The 24602-nt window shown below is 37.3% G+C and overlaps 1 protein-coding gene across 1 annotated transcript in view; it reads right to left on the reverse strand.

Annotated features, from left to right (window-relative positions):
* Positions 1-24602, reverse strand: part of CACNA1D (calcium channel, voltage-dependent, L type, alpha 1D subunit) — a 173541-nt gene that overhangs the window by 83190 nt on the left and 65749 nt on the right. The window contains 3 exon segments of the mRNA XM_009864410.1: positions 641-810; positions 12252-12355; positions 24195-24391. Coding sequence (XP_009862712.1) covers positions 641-810; positions 12252-12355; positions 24195-24391 — 471 coding nt within the window.

Consider the following 24602-nt stretch of genomic DNA (forward strand, 5'->3'; position numbering starts at 1 on the left):
CTACCTTCCCATAATACACTGTACAGTACTGTCAAATAAAGACATTGCAAATAAGTGATAACTGTATTTCTTAGCATTGAACAAAAATCCCATAAGATTTCATTTATTTCACATTCAGTTAATGTACGTAGTAAAAAAAAAAAAAAAGTTTTCTCGAACATCAGAAAAATCCAGAATGCCATTTCCCTGCTTCCAAACTCACAAAAATCTCCATTATTAGGACAAGATTATTTCTTGACTGTCCTTTTGGTCATAGTTTTGAAGTTTTTTATATTATTATTTCTCCTGCATGAACTTACAAGCAAACACATATTCTTCTTGATTACGGATTTATGATGGCACGTAGCTTGTAAGCACTAACTTTTTACAGAATACAAATAAAGCAGTTGTTAGGTCTCGATAATGACTGAGCACAGACAATAATTTTTACAGGGACATCTTGGAACAGAATTTTGTCGTAAGGTTCTGAATTATCTTCCTTGACTAACTATCAATATATAATAGACGTAACTGCTTTGCTAACAAACACTTCTGCACCCTGGAAATCATAAAGTAACATTAGATAGGCTGCGTTCACCCCAGTGTAACACCCTTAGAAGCAGTCAAACTGTCCCACATAGAAGTAGTAAAGAACACGTACTGTTCCGCTTGCCTTCCTCATCAACCTCTTCATCATTCTCAGGGTCAATGTCTTCTGCCTGCGTAATCCAGTCTAAATATCCCTTCAGATCTTCTTCAAGCTGCTGTTTTTCACGTAGCTTCTGAAAGTCCCCTCGGGCCTTGGCTTTTTCTCTTTCCTTGGAAAATTCTCTATCAAATTCAGATAAAGCAGAAGAAAAAGTACTGATTGTCAAATTCCCAGGCATTTTGACCTATGTCTTGAAACTGCAGAATAGTACACTGACATAGAAAATGAACCAAATAAAGTACACTGAAATTTGGAAGCTTCTTTGAAAACAAGACAGTGGTGCAAAGAAGTCATGGCAAATCCCTATCAAAACTTCCAGAGCTCCAATTGAAACTTAACTGAAAATTAAGCAGTATTCTTGACTCTTCCCAGATGGGAAGAGACACCCCTCCACACAACTCCATTTAGTTATGTGCTCTTCTACACAGATTTTAAAACAAGTTTTATCTAATGGCTACAAAGTGAAATTGATTTGCAGTAACAAAGTGATTTCAGAGAGTTGAGCACTAGTTTCAGTGAAGAGAAAATTCTTGCAGCTAGTTCTAAATTCCTTCCTCTTCCAGCCACGGTTTATTGGCTGCATCCAAGCACACTTACTTCAGTGCATAGTTCATGGAAATCCAACTAATAAGCTGTCTCTCAACTACATCACGCATCGACATCTGTGCTGTTTGAGATCCAGATGTTTCACCCTTTTGCTTGCTGTAACAGAACCTAGAAATCCTGTTCTCACAGATCAAAAATCGTCCTTTCATATAAATTGAATCCTCTGTCTCATTGCCCCAATCTCAAGACTGTATGCCAAGCTTAGACTGAGATTTGGGTCAATCCTTAAATTACCTTGTAATGAAAATTAAGTTAATTAAGTCACGCTCTTTGAGAAGGAAGTTGAATAAAATGGCCTACTAAAGTCTCTTCCAACCCAAACTACCCCATGAATGTGTGATTCCCTTAATGATATATTACTCAAGACAATTATCAAGTAAATTCTTGCACCATGACATTTCATATGCCAACATTATTACAGCATTTAGTGTGATACACAGCTCCAAGCCTGTAACTCCCTGCTCTAGAAACATTTTCCAGTTCACCTGAGTATCACTACATATGATTAGGGGTAGGTAAGCATCTTTTGAACTGTATTGTAACTATTAAACCTAAAAATGGCTATAGTAATTTAATTTACTATGCATTTGCAACGCCTTTATTTGTTGTGGACTTTAACTTGAAAATACTCCCTAATTAATACACTCTCAAGGGAAAACTTATTAATGCACTCTTATTAATGCACTCTTTCAAATGGAAAAATACTAGGAAATTAATGTAAGAAATGTTTTAACAAGATGAACACAATTATCTATATACAGTTGCCCTGCTAACAAATTACAGCAGAATAATAGAAAGTCTCATAACTCTTTTACATAGTATTTCAGCTCAGGGTCAGACATTACTTATTTAAAATTCCAAAGACATAATCTCTCTAGGTTTCAGTTTGTGGTTTGGTTTTTTTTTGTTTCATTTGCAGTTTTCAATCACATCTTCTACAACACTGAATCTCTGCTCTGGCATCAGTAAATTTAATAGTTAAACTCTTGACGTGCAACCACAGAGATTTCGTATTTTTTCATGTAATACTGCAGAAGCTAGAAGGCTTTCTGTTGCAAAAGCTAAGAGGCAGGCGCTACACCTTTTACAGTTGAGGACTTAATTCAAACACTCAGTTTGGCATGTGGAAATGATCCTGTTCCATCTGATGGCACTGTAATGAAGCTGAAGAATGCCCGTGCTTGCTTTGCATTTGCTACCCTTCACCTAGCATCCAAGGACGAGGTCCTCGAAAAGGCCATCTCTACACAAAAGTGCTCATGAAAGAGAGAGATCAACACATTTCTCTGAGGGAGAACTGTTTCTTAAAAGAAAAAAAGAAAAAAAAGCAAAGTTATTCCACTGTCATGGCAGAAGATGTCACAAGCCTGTAAGAAATAGTTTGGTTTATGGAATGCTGGGTTTCAGATTGTCTCAGAAAGGGTATCAAAGAGACCGTTCTTTACATCTGATTGAAGCAATATAGTAGTAACTCTCATTCCATAGGCAGCGCCTTCTTTTGAAAAAAAAAGACCTATCATGGCATAGTATGAAATCAGAAGTAATAGGTCTTGCTAGCATTTGTATTTTGTTCAGACAAGTCCTCTGGCCGTTCTTCATCAGAGCGAAGGATGGGGGGAAGGGGGGGGGGAGTGTCCAGTAATATAAAAGGTGCCATTATATGGAACGAAGTGAAAGAAATCTTTTTAAACAAAACAGTTGGCAAGGCTGATACTGTCAACAGCCCTTCACTCATGACTGAATCACCTTTTAACTTTGACCTTACATTAAAATGGCTGCATGTAGAGAATTAAATATAGGGTTTTTTTATATACACAACTATGACATTTCCCTTTAATGCAGCACAGAAGTCGGGTATCTTGTTAAATGCCGCTGCAATTCATCAGTAAGGGGAGATGCAGTGGTGCTTCATTTCCATGATATTTAAAACTTTTACTTTTCTTTTTAAAATCTGACTGTAAAGAAGGCTTCATTTTCTTTAGGGGAGGTAGAAATCTGGCTCCATGGTATTTTTTTTCTATCATAATCACACTGAAGTGACATCTCTCAGACACACATATGTGTGTGTTCCCTTTACTGAAATACCACAGATTAAAAACTGGTATTAAATGGAACTGCAATGTAACACAATTCCTGTTAGCAGAACAAAAGCTTTTTTTTTTTCCAAGAAACAAGAAGGCACTTGGAAAAGATGATGGGGTGAGATGAGGGAGAGACACTGGCTCTTTAAAGCTTCTGACAAAGACATTTAGACAAGATATTTCAATATTTAGACAAAGATACATAGACATTGGCTGATCTCCTGGAAGGAGGAATACGACAGCTGCCTGTGCAGCATTTCACGGCTATGGAGAGCGTAGGCTGAGTCCAGGGCAGAAAGAAAAAGCTTTCAGCTATGTAGGCAGCATATAGGTACTGACGTGGTTAGACTAATGACCTGAGCTGGCCTCCCTGACTGTCATCAACCCAGCGCTCAGTCCAGAAGCCTCGGAAGTCGACAGGCTTAGGAAGTGGCACATTAATTGCCGTAAGTGGACTTAGAGGTCTGTAAATATTTGGGTTCACAAACGCTGCTGCCAAGAGTTAACTTCAAAATACATATTTCATTCGAGTTTGATAAAATTACCTGGATCCGGCATTTGAAAGAGTATATTGTGGGGGGTGTGCTGCTCATTGACTAAACCAACAAAAATTATATTCCAAGAGCTGTCGTGGCCATGACAGCACTCATAAGGGTCTCTCCACTAAAACGTCATTTGAATTAGTCTCCATCTAAGTTGCACACTGAAAAATCTTGAGGATCTCCTTTGATTTGACACCAGCATGTGTGTAATAAAAACGAGGCCTATTGCCTGTAAAATTTCAGCTTAAAAATAAAGTAGATTTAAGTAATTTTTGTAAAGTGTAGGATTCAAGAAATATATTTTTGTCCTAATTTCAACATCTAGAAAAAGTCAAGCTTACTGCTGTCTCATATTTTAAAGTATAATATGCTTCAAAATTAAGACTTCAGACTATCAGGGCTAGAAATTTTTTTTTTTTCAAATCTCCATTTTGGAAGAATCTTATAAAGCTGACCTGCATAACTTGTATAACAATACTTTGTATAATTACCTGTTTGCCTTCAAAAATACTTTTTCTTCAAAACAGTCTATTGCCACCTAGATGGAAGCAATTCAGTTTTTGATTTCACTGCAAATGCAAATAAATCAGACAGCCCAGCCCTAGCCAGCCTAATTTAATCTAGTTAAATATGACTAAAAATTGCAGCACATGGCAATCCTCTAAACTGAATAAAGCTTCAAACTGCAGCCATAGTGTACGTGACTCAGTTAATTGCACCTGCAGCAGAAAGGAGATACCACTTGCAAAATAAAGCATTATATGTAAACTTACCTTCCTAATCTAACTTCTTTTAGTGACAAATAAGACACTATATAAAATGCAAGTTTTACTTCTACTGCCCAAAAGTTCCTTGTCTCCTTGCAGAAAGATGATCTCAGCTCTCTGTTTAGACGCAGAACCATCATCAATGCTTGCTGAGGCAGAAGCATATAAAATGCGTGTTCCGAGTTCATGCTTTGGTAGTTTGAGGCAATGATTTTCACGTCAGTTTTTTCTTCCTTCAACAGAGTGAAGTAACTCCTGCTGGTATGCATCTGCTGGGAATGGCTTCATGCAACAGGGTGGAGATGGCAGCAGGAGGTACCTCCCAGGCCTCAACTACAGCTCTCTGATTCTCACCTTATTTTGAGGCAGGGTCACATTAACCAAAAATCTTAAGATGACAATTTGCTTAAAAGTTAGTATCTGGAATACTCTCCCTCCTCTCTGCAATTCTAAACTTAACTAAGGATATACCTATACCGGTCTCTCAGCTGAAAATTCTTCCATGCTAAAGGCTAGACACTTCTCATAAGGAGGCTTGTGCAGCAACACGAGTGTTGCTGTGTCTCCTGTGCATCACCAGGCACTGATGACAGGAAATAGTTGCCTTTAATGGCTGAGCATAAACCAGGACACTAGTTCTTCATTGGCCACGTTACTCCCCTTCTGCCCCACTGCAAACACATGGAGAAAATTCATCTGCTGCAGCGTGCAACTTGCTGCACACAGGGTCTGGTACGTGGAAAGTGTTATGCTAATGCTATATGTGGAACTGTCACCCAGACATCCTAGAGTCTCGTTTATTCACAGAGAACAGTCACAATAACCAAAATGCACTCACAGGAGTACAGTGTCGGCCACCAGACTCACAGAAGAGGCTTCTCACAGCAGTAACCATACCAACCAACAAATTAGCAGAACCCAGTCCAAGAAAGCTCAAACTGCTTAAACTGTACAGATAAGCAGAGGCAACAGCTCACAGCTGGGTGTAATATAACAGATGTAGAGACATAAAAAAGGTTATGCAACATCACATCTTTAATTACTGGAGATGTGTATGTATGATTGTTACCCCTTCTTTTAGAAATAAGGAAAACACATAAACCTAACACTATAGAGTTATTTCTGCAGCACAACAAAATTTAGCAAAAATTTTCCTTGAGCAAAGAACACTGGGTTCTTGATGGAGAAATGCAAACTGGTATTACCATCCCATAGTTATTTCTATATAGTTTGTTAGCAATTGACAAAATGTATACTCAGCAGCTCCAGTACACCTGCATAGCAGCGGGTGTGCATGGCTTTATTGCACCAGCGCACACGTGAATGCAATGGGATCATCTGTGGGAGCAGTAAGACAGGGAACGATTTGACAGAGCCTGATGTATCAGGCTGTTATTTTATGTGCATATTAAGATCTTCTCATCCTGTCCTGGGTAGAGACCCGTTTGGCTCGGGACACACTACATTTCTTGGAGGAAGAACTGGCAGTACTGGGCGCAGGACACAGCCCAGAGCCCACTCACCCCACCACCCTGATGTGCACTGTCAACATCAGCAAGCATCTCACAAGATTAATCCTTAAGAAGCCTTGGTGTGGTAAGCTCAAACAGGACTGAAATAAAATAATTTCCCTTCAAGCTCTTATTAAGAGTATTGAACTACGCTCATTAATTTTAGTGATCTCTGTCTAAAGCAGTTGGCTAGAGTTAAGCTGTATACAGCTGGAAGTGTTCGCTGATTGTTTATTATTAGTAAATTGGATCAATTAAGGATATTTCATTGTTTCGTATCTACTTGTCTCTGAGTTTTACCAGCCACACAGAATTGAAAGAATCTGCTTTAGGTCATATTGAATGTATAATCTGTTTATCTACATGAGGGAGTTAAGTCTTTACTCTTAATTTTTTATTTACTTTCTTTTTAACTAAGCCTTCCCTCTGCTGTGAAAAGGAACACTGTCAAAACTAGTTCCTCTCCCTTTTGCTGAAAGACTATGGATGACAGTTCACTGCCATTTTCTATTTGGTGCATCATTATTCAAATATCTTTTTCTATGATTTTTTCCATATGTAATGTAGACAACAGTTCTTACGTGTATAAGCTTATCTGTGCCAATATATTTTTAATGACATTAACTGACAGATATCACTGTGAGAGCAGCATGGGTGAGTATGCACCCCTAAGTTTTTGAATCATTATGTACGTACCCTGCAAATACTACTGTGAGAAAGAAATGGAAAATTCTCTTAGTAACCTGCAAGACTTGCATGTAGGAGGATGCATGTAAGGACATGTCAAAGCTTATGCTTTGGTGTCCTTTAAGAGACAATAAATTCAACTTAGGAAGATTCAATAAAATGTGTTTGAAAGGTCTTATTTGTTCCCATGGCTACGCAAAGAAATACTAATGCCTTGAGCAGAAAATGCCGCCAGTGGAAACCATCCCCTAATGATAAGGACTATCTTCAGAAATAGATCATCATGCATCATTAAAAGCCATGCCTCTTGGTAAGTAACTTAGGAAGTTTTATGATTTATTATTTTCTCTATTCCTAGTAGAGCAGATGAATGCATGCTGAATGCATGGCTGAATTACTTTAACTTTCAACACACTTCTAAAGGTGCTTTCAGGGTTAATGTGTATTTCTCAATTCCCTTCTTAAGGTTTAGGTTTGTTAACTTTCTAATAACATTAGCATTATAATTTCTGACTTAACTTTCTAATTTCAACCCATAGTCTCTTGTACCAACAGTCATGATATGCAATGATCTTTTATCCTGGATTTGGAGACCGGTCCTCAGTTCCCATTTTCTGTGCCTATTGTTTCATTACTTCAGAGAACACAGGTCCACTTTATGCCTGTTACACACATGTGCCTGGATATGTTACACAGCTGTATAACCAAAGCTATATGTGAAAGCAGGCTCCTGAGGTAGTCCACCATCCTTCACAGAGCTAGATCTGCTGGGCAGCTCCTTGCTTGCAATTTCTGTGGCATTCCACCAAGTATGAAGTTGCCCCAGAGATGCACTGCCTGATCCTTGCATCATTATCACAGGAATCTTTGCATAGGGGGAAAAAAAAGGTGCTCTGGCATCTCTTAGAGACTGAACCCTCTCCCTGCTGCTGGTTCAAAAGACAGAGTAATCAAAATAGAGTGTGTCATGATCACCCTGTGATTTCTAGGAGCTAAAACAATTATTTGGAGACACATATAAACTTAAATTTGTAATGTGAATGAGCAAAACGCAGGCGAGTCCCAGATAATGAAAATGCACAGACACCTGAATGTAAACTGTGGCAGCTCTCCAGAGCTGCAAGCATTTTGCTCTGCACTTCCAAGTACGGAAAGAATTCAAAAATTCAGTCTTTTTGTGAAAGATCAGCTGACAGCTCCAGGTGTTCAGCTAGAGCGCTAAGAAATTCACTCTGCCGAAATTACCAACAGACACATGCTTTGAACCACGCTTCCAAACACATTTCCACATACACTTCTGGAACTGGATCTAGAGTCATTTTTTTCTAATAGGAAGGGAGGAGCTGTTTGCTAAGTCTGCCCTTGGGCCAGAGCTACAGCCTTCTTCGGAGTCCTCTGCTGAATCTGGACCAAGAGCAATTACTAGAACCCTTTCCTAGAGTCACATCTATAGTTGGCTCTAGAGCACGTTCCAGACAAAGATCTTGGGCTAATTTTAGAACTCATTCCCAGAGTGGGACTAAGACCGTTTCTTGAGGTCTTTTCCAGAGGTGGATCGAGGTTCAATTGCCCAGTTATTTACTGGAGGTGGATTTAGACCATGCTCTGGAGTCTTTTCCTACAGCCTTTCCTGGAGTTCTTTGCAGGGGCCTTTACTAGATCTGCTCTAGAGGTGTTCATGGCACAATCCCTTTCTGCAGCTGAATCTAGGGCCCATTTCTGGGGCCATCTCTAGAGCTGGGTCTAGGACAATTTGTACAGGTGATTTCTGGAGCTGGAATCATTTTTAGACTTTTTTTTGAGACTGGTTTGATAATTTCTGAGGTAGAACAAGAGCCTGAGGTGAATCTGGAGACGTTTCTAAAATCTGACCTGCAATTTTTTTATAGAATGCTTTTACTGGTAGAGTTCTGCAAAATGAAATACCTTTTCAATTGAGAATTCACTTTGAGAAAAATGTGAATAACACGTGTGTCTAATACAGAGTAAAAAAGTATTTTTAAAAAGCTGAATTGCCTCAAGCCTACGAATCCTCTCCATTCTTGTTATTCAAAGGAATATTTAGAACAAAATCTCCACAGTCAGCTTCCATGCAGAAATTAAAATATTTACCACATGCACATTCCACACATACATAATTTCTATTAATTTACACATCTGCTCTGAAAAATATGAACTCGACTTTTAAGAATACCACCTTCATCAGCCAAAACTGACACACATCACCAGGAAATACTCACCCTTCAGAAACAGCTAGATCTAAAAAAAAAAAAAAGATCTCCCAAATCATCATTCTCATCCCCTTGTACAGTATCTAAATACACGGAACATGCAGTGCACAAGAGGCATTACAGAAAAACAAAGGGGCAGATGGTCACAGAGTAACAAAGGAGTGCAAAGAGAATGCATGAATATTTTAAAACTGAAAACAGGTCAAAAGAGCAGACAGATTTAAATGTACACAGCATAACTTGGTATTACAGGAAGTACCACTTTCATATAGAAAAGGTGTATTAGGCATTCAGATTCCACTTTCAAAATCTGTATGCAAAGCCATGCTTTTCAAGTAAGTCGGCATAATTTTTGCATTCTTGAAGTCTGATGGGTTTAGTAAAATTTAACTTTCTTTGTAGATCTCTCATAAACCAAGTTTCATGCTACAGTTTGAAGAGCATAAAATGCAAAAGCTAGTAAGTCTTAAATAAAAAACAAAGAATGCATGTGTTACATATTCAATGCCTGGCTCAGAATGAAAAATATTAACTTTCTACCAGGGAATACAAACACATCCACAAGATGTTACTAGTACATTATTTTTACCCATAAAATTTCAACAGGTAGGACTAAATAGAAAATAAGTGAACAATATGTCTTATTGATATAGAAATGGCATTTCATTATCAAAATAAATCACTGTAACAGTATTCCACACTGGCCCGTGTCAGAGTTTCAAACAAGTATGCTCGGACGCCTTTTTCTCTGATGCACCAAACGTTAGTTTGGTATCACAGGTGTCTTTCAGGAATAGTCTCTTTTCCTTTCTGATTCCGCTCTCAATGTCAGTCACTGGTGATATTTATATACCGCATATCTCAGTTCACTAGCATAATTTTCTTCGCCATAGAAAACCAAGAACTGGAGTGTTAGGAAGGCTCTTCCACGTGTTTAGGGCAAATATGGTTTCAAACAATTCATCAAGCACCCTGAGCACTCAAGTGACACTGCAGTTAGGTGACACTGTGCCAGAAAATAAATTTAGGAACTATGGACTTTAAGAATGTAAGGAGAGCTCACATCACACCTGACATTGTCACTTCTGTTTACTGGCAATTGAAGGCAAGCCAGGAAGGGTTCTGAAGAGCATTATAGCTCTAGGATCAAGCAATAGCTAGAAATCCATGTGATTTCTTGTCTGCAGACTGGAACCCAAGGACAAGGGGACAACTCCATATTTCAACAAATATCATAATGTTGCAAACTATAAAGTATTTTAAAGTTATTAAATCAAATGTAAGCTCAGCTGTGAGGGTGTCTCTCAATTCCCAAGGCTTCAGTAGAAGAAATGAATATGTGCAACAAAATAACAAATCTGGCGTTATTTTCCCCACAATTTTCTTTTAAAAACATAAAAATCTGAAACCAGGAACGATTTGCGTCATGTGAGGGAAGAGGAGAGTGTTTAGTTAACTGTTACCACAGGAGACCTTCCTGACAGGAAGAAAACTAATTGCTGCGTATGACCTTCTTAAGGGCCAGGGGAAGGAACTGTGAAAACCTAATCCTCTAATGACTTCAGCGGGAAGTCTGGTCACACAGCAACGTTAGGTAACAGTAGCAAAAGAAGAAAAAAATTACACTTGCACTACACTCAATTATCTGTCCTTCTCTTTCTTATTTTGTTTGTCCCTGTGGCTGTGACATGAAAGCTAGGGTCTTAGTTTTGCAACATTTTACACATTTGTCCCTGAATAAAACAAAGCTGACGGACTGTATAAATCAGACTACACAGGTTTTGGAAGGAAGAGATTAAATCTAAAAACCAGCAGTGTGTTCTGAGCACTATCTATTTTCTTTTAAACATCTGCTTTGTACGGTGATTCTGACAGTAAGGCAAAGCTATGCTTTCCTTAGGTGCCTGTGTGCAACAGTAATCTATCACACAGAAATAACTTATGGTTTTTAAAAACATATTGTAAAACCAGTCATCAGATAAAAATGCTCTTGTAACACAGTTATCAATATCAGCATGGGAAATTTTGTTTCATTGACTGATTTCCAGGAATATAACTCCTCACAAATCTACTGTACAATATGGCACAGTCATGAATAGGGCTGCACACACAATCAGCAATCTGAGGACACCATCAACTACGGCATCAGGCTGCCTTCTATGCAAGAGAGACTCTCCAGCTGGCTAACACGGATGGTACAGCTCGCCTACAGTTGCCAGAACAATATACTTTGTTCTATAACTTAAAACTAATATATACGATTGTACTAATTTTCTTTTCATATTCAAATGCTAGTAGGATCTTTTATTTGCCAAAAAATAACTTCACCACAAACTGGAATTTCTCAAGCTCAAGTCTGTTAGAAACGAGGAATGGGCAAAGGAAATGGAGTTGCAGCCTCAATGAGGGGACTCTGTACGATGAAAATCTTGCGAACTGTTGCCATAAACCACGGTTTTAAACCACATTATACAGCTACAGCGGGCACCACTTTAGTTCTTGGCTGGAATCTGGAGTACACAAACCACCAAAAAGTTGTGACAACCTCTCATGGACAAGTAGATGAACCTGATACTAGATTATTGATAAATACATCAGCTTGCTGGTGCAGGTTGTCCCAGCAGTACACAGCTCTATGCCAAGGGAAGCATTGGACGCTGTGTCAATGTAACCTAGCCGTACTCTTTCTGTAAGACAGATCTTGAGGCACTCCTTAAAAGTATTTTGCAATATGAGTGGTAAACACAAACAACCCCTCAATCATCTTATGGATATTTGAACAAAAGCAAAAGTTGGGCTTTCAGAGAAGGAAGGACACTTGTCTGTAACTCTAGAGGACAATATATGTACAGGTGCACCACCCATCTGTGTGTAAAATAATGTTTCTCCCTGCTGCAGTATTATAGAATAAGGAGATTAGTTCCTCATTTGATGTGTATTTTTGGCAAGCATGGTGAGCATGATGTCAGACAGATACAGCCACTAGAACCACACAGTTCAGTCAAAAGAGCAAACACTGGTAGGATGACATAAGAATCTCAAGTGCATGCAAAAAAGCCATCACTGAGAAGCTTGAGTAAATGCAGAGGCCATCTTACAAGTAGCAGTAGCATACACAAGGTTAACTCAACTGCTTACCCACTAAGTACACCAAGAACCAGGTTAAGTACGAAAAATGAGCCAAGGATGATAAGACTAACAAAATAGATCCATGGCCACTCACATCCTATTGCATCATTTACCTGTAAAATGTAAGGAAATAAGTTATGATTCAGTCATTCATTAAACAGCAGAGTCCTGTTTGCAGGTGCCAGATCACGTAGGTTCCAACACTGAATGTTCATGGCTTACTGAGGTTTGGTTTTTTTAAAATCAACCAATAGTTGCTTAATTTCTTTACTTATACAAATTTGCTTGTAGAGGTCATGTCTCAAAAGATGAATTAAAATAGCATTTAAATAAGTGCAGAAGGATTATTAGTTCTTTTTATAATTTTGCCACAAGTATGGACATGAATATATTCTGATACGTCTAAACTCTTGATTTTGGTCTGTGTTATTTAGGATAGCTACAGGAAACTGTTTGCATTCTAATTAAATGAAAAAATAGGGGTTTATTAAGAGATGTCATCACAAATGAAGTCTCACCTGTATAAGATAACCTGTGTTTTCATAGCAACTGAATTCAGGACTCTGCCTTCATGATGAAAAAGGTGTATGCTTACCCGCTCAATACACCAAGAACAAGATTTAGTACGAAAAATGACCCAAAGATGACGAGACTGACAAAATACACCCATGGCAATTCAAATCCCATAGCATCATTCATCTGCAAGAAATAAGATGATCTTATAGAGTAGATCACTGTAGTAATAACAATTAAGAGTAAGAGAAAAAGAGAATGTAATCATTCAGGTGTGATAACATTCTAGGCATTCCTTCAGTATTCAAAGACAAACAATACAAGAAAGAAGGCACGGGCCACATTCACTTTGCATTTCTAATACATACGAGTGAACCTAGCATTCAGATCAAAAATAACATCAAACATAAATGTAACATCCTTTCTTCAACAGCTAGAAAAGTAACTGAATTTCAGACCTCAATAATCAAACTTATGTTTACAAAATACATTGAAATACTAGGATTTTTAATTCATATATAATGCTAGCTACATGAATGATCCTTTGAGAAAAAAAAAACCACAGTAATATGTATCTCAAGAGCACAAGCAATATTTTTGCTGTAACATGGATTTTCAATTTTATTTCCTGAAATTCTACTGATGGATGCAGTCGGACATTTTAAATTAACTCAAAAACAAATAAATGAGAATTGATTTGTGTAAAAATATGAATACAATTTCAGTAAAACCAAAACCTGAAATTAAATTTTAGGAAGTGGAAAGACAGAAACATTCTAGAAACACTTCTGAACAAAAATTGTATCAAGATCAAGGTTAAATGAAGTTCAAAAAGTTATTACTGATTTTTTAAAGTAAGGTTGAAGTAAATGAGCTTTAAATACACTCTTTATAGACTTACACAAGCTTTTCTATAAAGACCTTTTCCACTGTCTATTCTTAGTGAGCTCATTATACCTATCAGAAGATAGACTTAAGAAACATACCATGGAAATCTAAAAGCCTATTCAGAAAAACATGTATTTTAAAGCACAGGGAAATTGGTTTCATGTGTAGCATTCAGGTGCAAAAAGACATTTTGCTAAGTTACAAAAATAATTCAGACTTTGAACTTCTTGGAAACATCTTGTGGGAAAGGAACTATTCTGGCTTTTTTGTTTATACTGACAAGTTTGTATTAGATTCTTCTTGGGATGCTTTTTAGCCATGAAAATTCGGCAGATCAAAAAAAAAAAAAATGGCATGAGCATTCGAGACTGGATGTGGTATTGTAGAACAAGCTTTGGCAAGCCTTTTTCCTCTTCCATGAACGCTGCTGTGTCGGTTTTATCTGAAACCTGTGATTAGGCTTTGAACTCTACTGAACAGTCAAGTTTGACTCCTGTCCTTAATATCTCTGTTGGAATAGACAGATTGAACATGGGAACACATATCTTTCTAACTGTGCTACTTATTTTATTTTTCCTCAATCTTTCAAAACCGTGTTATAGTCTCAGTTTGTGCAAGGCAGCCCTGTGGATGGTTAGATATAAGCACACGCATTAAGTCTTTGCAGGCTAAGGCCCAGAGGCACTTTTCTTCAATGGTGATCTGTAATAATGCCACTTTATACTAACCAAAGTTTAAAAAAATTCCTAAGTAACCAAAGATTATTTTGCAGGAGTTCTTCATAGTTCCTTTAAAATAATCTGTGCATCATCTTCTAAAATGCTTTACTAATTGAACGGAGGTACTGAGAAGTAACTTTAAATTACTTGGACTTGCTAGGGAAAAAAAAGAAAACTGCAAAATATATCTTTGATTTGGATTCTTATCCTTTCAATTTCAATAAAAACACGTTTTAAAGATATTAAAATGGAGAAGGGTTATAGCCACTTAGAAAGGCTGGGATCGTTACCCTCAGTTTTAAGAGATCCCAAGCGTCTGTAGTCCAATCCTGCAACAGCCTATTCACACAGAAAATAAAATCTTTCATAACGCTGCCATTATACCGACCTACTTATACTTAGTCTCCCGTGCAATACTTTTAGCAATACTTAGCATGTCAGGTGCCTATGCTAAGGAGCTCAGTTGTGGTGTTCTGTTTTTTCATCATGCATACTCATTCCCTCAGAGCAATTCCCCTACATTTGAGTCTTAACAATGAAGAGGTTCAGCTATTTAGTAAAATACCCTAGCCCAAAATTGAATTTTTACTTTATCCCAGTATATATTGCCCTTTGCATCTTCTTTCAATTGTAGACATCTGGCCCGAAGGTTTAGGAATAAAATTTACTCAAAGTTTTTTAAAACGCATATTCATAATTATTTTGTTAATTTACAATGGAGTTTGTTTCCTAGAAATGATTCACACAATAGAGTGTTTTTCTAACAACAGCTGATGAGTGAACATTTTGATTATTTTAAATACACATGAACATGTTTTACATCTAACTCAACTATATCATTAACAGTGTTTGCAAGTCGCCAGAGTTCACAGTGAAGGCATAAATTCATCTAGTGTTGTTGCAAATACGTTTCCGCTATAAATCTTTTTGAAAAAAAAAGTAAAAGATTAATATTTGCAATCTTACTTTGGGAAAAAAAGAGCTCTGGGAATCACTGCTATCTAACTTGATACACTCTTCCTTCTCACAAAGCAAACATATTCAAGCAGCCAGGCATTGTTCTAACTTAGTAACCCAGGAGCAAAGCTGAAATTTCCATGCTCTGTCATAAAGGCTCTATTAGCATAGGCAACTGTGATTTGCGCTTCCTTCGTTAACTTTATAGTTTATAACATATGAAAAAAAGAATCCTTCTCATTTATGCAGTCTGATTTTAAGCTCAATGTTTTAGGCTAATCTACCAAGAACTAATGCACTGTGATGTAGACTGCAGCTAACCAGCGCAGAAGAAGAAATGCTTTACTGTGGGCAGATGCTGAACTAATACAAAAGCATTCCTAACTCTGGAACCCTTAATCTAACAGAACACCTTGGCTCCAGTCTGAGATTGAATTCCTAAAAGCACCAGCCTGAAATTATATCTACTCAAGAATTTTACCACTTAATTCTAGAGACAATTAAACTCTATTCAAGTAATGCATTGTAATTTCTATTCATGAAATAATAGTTCTGATTGCATTAATACCAAAGATGAAAGTATAAAAAGAAGTCCTTTCCTTTTGGAAAACTTCACTGATCATTTCATGCATGTCAAGTAGCATTCTCCATAACTTTCAATTAAAGAAAGATTAAAGAATTCAATTTGCCTTCTGATTAAAAATGGAGGCAGAGCTTGGTGAATATATACGAGTGCAGGAAAAGCTCCATCCTCAGAAACAAAGTATTTTCAGTTCAAAGGATTAATGCTGACTTCTCACCCGAAGTGCAGAATAAGGAATTACTAAGATGTAAATTTCAGATGCACTGGAAGTTGCAAATACAAATCATAAACAATAAAAGTCCCTGAAATACACTAAAGTAACACCCAGAAATCTAGAAGATATCACTTCTCAAATCCTTGCAAAACGTCTTGCAAGACTCACACCCTCTGTGGCTCAGGGATGTGCTATACCAAAGGAGGTGTCATATTTAATGGCTCTCAAGGGACTTGTCCCATCTCGCTTTAAGTCCATTAAGCTTTTAGCATCAACAACACCTATGGTGGAGACACGGCCAAGTACCATCCTTCTTGACCTTCTCTGTACCTTTTTCCAGATCTAGTCTTCCTGTTTGGATTTCAGTTCTAATCAGTTTGTCCATCACACTGACCAAAGGACAGATGAGATGATGGATGAGATAACAGCTGATAGGAAGGACAAAATGTATTTCATAAGATTTAATTCTGTACTACTCAGCTAAGTGTTAAAAAATGCTTATTCTTCAGGATTTGGCTACACTCTAGCATCTTCAGTCCTTTCATATAGATGTTAAACTAGATTTGTATGTTTAAACAGCTTTGAAAGGAATTTTAAGCTGAACTCTAGCTCTTCTCATCCCTTTAATGAGCAACACATGAACCACAGTGCAAAAGTCTTTATTAAAGGGCTCATTTGTTGAAGCTACCAGATCTGGAGACATTACTCTCTGCAAGTTAAATTAGTGGAGAATAATTAATTTTCATTGCATATTTGGCTCTTTGTATTTACATATATATATGTGTGTAAAGCCTTGAAGAGTTTTCTCAAGCTGATAGGACAAACTTGGTACAGTCTGAAACAGCATCATCTAGCGTTTGGAGGGAATTATCTTGTTAGTTGACTCCAACTAGAGCACGGCTACCATTACAGTGCAGTGCAGATGATCAGAGACAAGGACTATGATGAAGTGCTCCTTCTCTGGAGACATTCAAAACCCACATGGATGCATTCCTGTGTGATCTACTCTGGGTGATCCTGCTCCGACAGGGGGGTTGGACTAGATGATCTATAGAGGTCCCTTCCAACCCCCGACATCCTGTGATACTAAGCAAAACAGGGAGAAAGCCAAATTTACAGCAGACCTAACCACTGGTATTACAGAGCAGCAGATGGCATGCTCCAATCTAAAACATCCATTAGAAATTGTTAAAATGTCTCATTTATCCCTATCTGTGGTAATTGTGAATAAAATCCCCATATGCAATTGCATGCAAATCAAGGGCTTACTTTTCTGTACACCTGGTAACACTTTACTGAAAACTGTCGCCAGCTCTTGGCATGTACCAATTAATCTAAGCCCTGACTGGGGATAATGACAAAGCTATGCAGTGACACTTCTAATTTTGCATTTGTACTGTTACAGATACAACGCACTGATGCATGCATGAACTTATTTTGAATTATTTTCCACAATGTTTCAAACTCATTTAATTTCTTAAGTTTCTTTGTATCCTTAGGTTTCAATTTTACTTTCCTCCTTTTTATAACATTTCAATAGACATAAAACTGTTGTGTCTATTTACTGTTACCTATATTCCACCTAATCACTTTTAAAATGATTGACAAACTCAGTTTCTTGTCGGGTGTGAAAATCCTTCAGAAATCAGTATTTTGTGAAATGCGACTTATCCTGCATTCTTCAAAGCACACAATGTAGATTCACAAAATCTCAGATCATGGGCTTCTTGTTCTACTCATTTTAGACCACACCAGATAACTTTTTTTTCTAGCTTCTAGGGTTGTGTCCTGGGATATTTCTGGCTGGAGTTAACATTGACTTCAATTGCGCTTGAAGCCTAGCAGCCTCTAGTTTGGTTTGTAAAAGCATGAAATTCTATATTCGAGCTTATCTGGGTTCCAGAGTTAAAGCACAGATTTCCCTGACATTCTCCTTGGCAGCCAGACTCAACTTCGTTGTACTGCCGACACAGAAAGGAGGAGGGACTGAACTCAGAGACCACTACTTTATTAAGCATTTCAGCTCAGCAACAACTAGAAAATCAGAATTCCACAGTTCAGGCATTAATGTGGGCCTAAAGAGAAATATATCCCTTGGAGAAGTGAAAAACTGCTACAGTACCTGGAGAGCCTCCAAATCAACTTGGCCTCCATCTTCTGTACACAAACCACATTATAAAAGTTGCATATAGGAGACATACAAGTGAGCATCTCAAGTTAACCCTCAACTTGCAAGACTGTTTCAGTTTTATTAATTTGCTATCTGAACGGATCCCAATTTCTACCTTCTGTGATTTTCATCCACTGTTAGCTAGTGATGTATATAATTTAGGTACTCACAAAAAGCACTTATTCTTTGAAAGTTGAATGCTTAGAATTTTTTTTCCTAATATTGATTAGAAATAAGTTTAGATGCAGGTCTTTCTTCATTCAGATATTTTTTGCATCTAATGCAATTTTAGCTAATTAATGTCGGTGGTATTTCATTAATCAGCTTACAGTCTTTAACTGAGTTGTGCGTCTGTGTGAAATAACTGTTCTAAGAAAAGGCTAGATGTCCAACTATTTTCAACTAGAGGAGTTCTTAGCAGTACATGAAGTCTAGGCTACTCCTAATCCAGTTTCTATCCATTTTGTTTAAACGTTCTGGGGAGAAACAGCATATTCTTCTGCAAGAAATTAGTTCCATGCTTTGACTATAGTACAGGTCAGCAGTCAGCTAAGACTGAGATACAAGGTATCTTGTCAAAGTAAATCAAAATCACTCATCAGAAAGACTTCCCTGTGAGCTAGTTAAAAATCTTCCTAAGATGGCATCTTGATGCTAAGATCTTCATTTGTAAAAAACTTTATTATAGAATCATCCTTTTTGATGCTAATTCAAACTTTTAATATGTAGTCCTGTTTGCGTATGTGGATTTGGTTACTCCCTCTTCTCTCTTCCCAAGGTTTCCAATTTACTGGCAATTTAAGTCTTTACTTTTTGCAATCTAACATTGGTTGATTCAGAGCTTTTTATATAGAGAGAACATAAAAAGTAATTAGACCAGATACTTAGCTAAAAGGCAGAGAGGTTAAGCTAGATTTTTAACAGGAAATGAGATTCAAGTAATTAACACACAAATTCAAAAAACTCTGCCTATGATCCCTGACTCTTAAGTGCAATTTGTGCAGTATGCTAATACTGGCATCCAAAATTTCTATTCCTCTTCCTCCAGCTGGATATCATGTGTTAAATTTCTGGCTATGTAGTCATCAAAGCCCGGGAGCACTGTGCATCCAGCACATCAATGCCTTTGGGGATGAGCTGACTTGTTTCACTGAAGAGTCTCCCTTAGATGACCTGCGAGTGGTGTTGAGCAATGGTAAGAGAAGAGCATTAACCTATCCTTAGTATATCACAGAGGCAGAAAGAAATATTTCCTAATATTTTCCTAGCATATTTCCTGATATTTTTTAACACTGTTTCCTGAGTAATTGCAACTGATTTACAAAGGGACAGAAGCTGTCAAGCACTCTTTGATTTCTCTTAGACTATTCATTGCTGACGAACTTTGTTTGGATGCCGTAACTTGCCTTCCATTTCTGCAGCTGTAATGAGACTAATATGACTTAAATCACCCAAAGTACTTGTTTCCCACTGGTTTATTAAATTATTCCATTTAAAGTTCTAGAGTATTATTGTTTATTTGACAGTTGGCCATTGTTTTAAAAAATATTTTTTAGAGATTCCTGCTCAGCATTCAGATGCCAGTTTTGATAATACTTCAAACATACTTTGAAACTTTTTTTTCATGGACTAGTAATACATTTTGTACCTGAGCCAAGGTATTTTCTTGTGAGATATATTTGCAAAATATTTGCTTGTGTTTAGAAAAAAAATCTTTGGCTGGTTTGAAGTATATTATATCCCCTCACAATACTTCTGAGTAGGCTGTCCTTTACGGTTCTTGAAACTAGGAGCATTCTAAAAAGTGACATTAGAAGACCATCTGAGTTCAACAGACTTCATTGTAATTATGTTCTTTGCTATGCAGATGGTTTAAGTGGGAGTTACAGATCTTTCAAATCCTCATCCAGTTAGAAAACAAACAAATTTTCTACCTTTTTGTTGATATACAATAGTCATCTTGTACTACTGGAATGCGTAGGAAGCCAGAGCCTCTTGTATTTGATTATGGAAACACAGTTAAAGGAAGATTGATACAGTCTTTGCTATCTTGATCTCTTACTTCTAGTAACATTAACACAATGGCTGTGTAGACACCTGCATACTAGACAGAGGCAAAAGTGCCCAAGCAGACTGCGTTACAGAAATGATAGATTTTCTTCAAATGTTTTAAGATGCTTCAAGGACTATACTGAGGCATACAAAGCTTTATTTCTAAAGCAAGAAACAAATTTCTAAGTGCATGGGGTTTTTTTTTTGTTATGAAAGCAGCGGAATTATGAAGCATTTCTTTGATGATAATGTATTTTACTATTATACAGTAGTAAAGGATACAGTTTTAACAAGTTGACATATAGGTAAAGGGTATATTAGAAAAAAACTGACATCCTTTTCCTTAAACATTATGCAAGTTTTAGATATATTTTAGATAATTAGACATTTCAAGTAATGAATCGTGCATTTTAAATACGAATCTGTGAGAGAATATCTTCTTCACTTATCAGCAGATGTATTAACAAGCAAAAACACATAAGACATGAATGTACCATTATTCAGCAATTTTGGCTTGAGTGCTTCAATCTCAAAAACCTCCAGATCAATCTGAATAGTGCCAGCTGGGTGTCAGAGGACTGAGGAGTAGTTGAGCTAGTAATGCAATGTCTGTCCATAAAATCGACTTAGTAAAATTCAGAAGCCACTAATACAGTTGCTCCATCATTGGACCAACTGTGCTGACAACCCATTACACACAGTAATTCATTTCAGAGGCCCTGCCCATCTGTCATTCAAGTTACAGTAGTGTCAGTGGAGATTATTTGAGTGTAGTAACTCAAGATATCTTCATTACAGTGAAAACAAGATGAATTAAATGTGGTAATTTTGGTACTCATTGGGAAATTGGGGGTTTTACTGGCAAGTACCACCGCTCATTATGTGTGTTCCTACATATCACACAAAACAGCTAAAAATAATAAGCAATTTACAAAATACGTGTTTGCCGTTAAAAGAATATAAATCTAGATGTTTGAAAGACATGGAGAAAAAATCTAGAGCCAGATATGCAAATGCAGACTCAGATTTTGTAATTCTTGAGTGCTTGCTACCATAAATTGAAAATGAGGCAAAGAATAATATGCTCTCAGCTTTGGAACGTGAGCCAGAGCATTAAAAAATTGGGCACACAGCAGCTGCCACTTTGCCAATAACAAGCACTGCACTGGGATCCAAAACTAATAGCATAAGCCTGCAGTTCGGGCTAGAGAGCAAACAGAAAGGACAGCGATTGGGAATGAACACAATCCTGGTACAAATTGAGAAGATGTACAGATGTGCACACATAAACATGCGCAATTTCGGTACGCATACGCTGCACTGGCTGGTGAAAATCAGGACACTAGCCCTCAACCTCTCTAGTTCAGCCTAGTATTTGGCACTAGGGAGTCACATTTGGCGGGGGATGACATATGTAATATGTGCTATCCAGTGAGGTGCACCCAAGTTAGATAAAGAAAAATAGCTGGATGAAGACACTCTAAAAAATAGGACATATGGGATTCAGATGCAAACTGACGAGCAGCAGGATGTCCATGTGAGCCACCAGGATCTGAAGGGTGCCTAGCAATAGCAGGATCGAGCCCCCAGTCTATAATAGATATGCATAAAGAGACGTGCATCAAGAGAAAAATCATTATTGATGCTCGGAGAATTTCTAAGCCAAGTTTACTGTTGTAAACCAGGTGATAACGAGCTGTGCTAGTGAGTGTTATTGGAAGCTGTTGTTTTCAGTTGTCATTCTCACTAACAGAATGCCACACAACAGGATGCAAAATATTGCATGTATTTCACCCACTCAGACTACACCTGCTAGCAAGACAAGCCTACACAGTTATTTTACTGTTCACACAGTGACCAAATGGAAATCAGAATTTTGTGCACTTCCTATTATTTGTGGGTTTGGTTTTATTTGTCTGTTTTGTAAAAAACGCATTCAGTCTCTGTATCATTAACAAATTTCTGAAGTAAAAAGTAACCCACAAAAACTATGCACCTCCAGAGAAAATGGCTTCCTTAGATTCTGAGGACATTTTTATTACAATCTGATACACCTCTAAATGTTTCCACAATTTGCAATTAACACAAAATATTTTCCAATTTTTAGCTAGCAACAGCTAAATCTACCTCAGCTTAATCCAGGAGTAAAATGAAAACACATAAATTGTCATTCCTCTTGTCTTCAGCATGCAATCCAGCTTGACAAAAGTGTATTTTTGACAAAGCCTATTTTTTGCTGGAAGATCATGACAAACCTTCCCTTTTCTTTCAGAAGAGATAAAAATAACTGTCATCATCACAAACACTAATCATAAAATACATAGGAATTCTACATTCACATAGTCTGTTTGAAAAAATAGGAGGAGTTGGATAGTAAAACCTAGAGTTGAGAAAACTACACTATGAAAACCAATACATTAGCCTACATGTAGCTATGCATTATTGTTACTCTTTAGTATTGAAAGTTTGCATATTTATAGCAAATTTCGTATCTCTGATAACAGACAGTGGAAGCAGAGATTCATGTTTTGCCAATTTTTTTTTTCTTTCAATCCTAAAAGAACTCCAGTTTACTATCTTAATTTTCTTTAAATTTATCTTCAAAACACCTCCCTGTTCTAGTCTCACAGATTTTAGGTGAGACTACATTCTGGTGTTATATTTTTTAGAAATAGCATATTTCACCTTGATTTGCAGGAAATGGCCACATAAAATTAAGTGTTCTTTCACTGGGTAATACAATATCCTTAACTGCATCCAATACGCCACAACAGATGTGCGATTAGTAAATTGTCCCACTTGGCCAAACTTAAAAGAAATTCAAAATGTGAGCTCCTGTGAGCAACACAACCTGGAGCACAGTTTCAGGAGGGCACATCTTGAGATAGTTCATCCATTCAGTTTGCTAACAGTGTTCCTTAGTGGTAATCAGCTTTTCCTTGCATAAATACTTTCTATCACTTGAACTGTCAGATTTGTTAAAAGGTCCTAATTGCTGCAAAGACTTACTGCTGAGCATAAAGTAGTACAGAATATTCTCATCCACTTCCAGTATCTATAGTAAGTAGATTCTGACACTTTTTCAATAGCCTTGGACAAATCAGGTGCTTGAAGATTCACAAAAGTATGTAATGTCCATAGACTGAAATGGGGTTAGGCAGAGAAATGTCTACCTGTATATATAGGTGACCCTATTCTTTCTTTAAAAAAAAAAAAAAGTAAAAAACACTATGTCTTCTTTTTCCTCTGTTCTCTGTAAAATCAGGACTAAATATATCTTCAGTTTCGCAGTCTGTGTCCAGCTGTCTGTTGATGTTGTAAGAGTGTGGAGGTTCCATACCTGATGCTAGAATAGCATTTAAAGGTGGGGACTTACACAGGTCAGTTTTGAGTACCTTTTGCTGCTTCTACGGAGACAAATGCCAGGCTCACAGCTCCTGTGATTTGTTGTTTCTGAACGGTTAACAAATGGTTTGCAGTCCCCACGGCAAGCAATGACAGCTGAGAGTTTGCTTTGCTCTAATTTATGTTAATATTGTGAGGTATTTTGCAGAAATACTGCAAAAAGAGAGCTCTGAAGCTTAATCAGAAAAGACATACTGAAAAACAATAGGCTTGCACAAAAAAATGCAAGTCCGAAGGACATAAACGTTAATATTACATTTATCCAAATGGAACAGGCAAAACAGACCTCAAATAAGCACTGAACAAATTTGTTTCTAAAATGTCTTTTTAGCCCGAGGAGTCCAGTAAAATGCTGTGACCTGCTGATGGTATTTTAAAACATAGCTTACTTCTCACTTGAACATTGAAGCTTGTTTAAAAGTAAACAAAGTTCAGTGATTTATGAACTTACCCAGTATAACACATCAGTCCATCCTTCCATGGTTATGCACTGGAACACAGTCAACATTGCAAATGCAAAATTATCAAAGTTGGTTATGCCTCCATTTGGTCCAACCCATCCACCCTTACATTCAGTGCCATTCATGACACACTGACGTCCATTCCCTGAGAATGCACAAGGTGCTGGATCTTCTTCAACTAGTATATCTGAAAATTGACCAAAAAAAAAACATTCAGAATTTTCAGTTCTCAAAATCTTTTCAGCTAACTTTTTGCATGAAGAAATATCAGCCCTGTTAGAAGGTAAATCCAGATATCAGAGAAACGCTGAGAAAGGCAACCCATGGGATCTTCGGAGCTTTTAGTCTCTCTCACATCTGAGCTTTACAACCTTAAAATAAGTTAATCAAAAACAAAT

The sequence above is a fragment of the Apaloderma vittatum genome, unplaced genomic scaffold (genome assembly GCF_000703405.1).
Source record: "Apaloderma vittatum isolate BGI_N311 unplaced genomic scaffold, ASM70340v1 scaffold4652, whole genome shotgun sequence".
Classification (NCBI taxonomy): Eukaryota; Metazoa; Chordata; class Aves; order Trogoniformes; family Trogonidae; genus Apaloderma; species Apaloderma vittatum.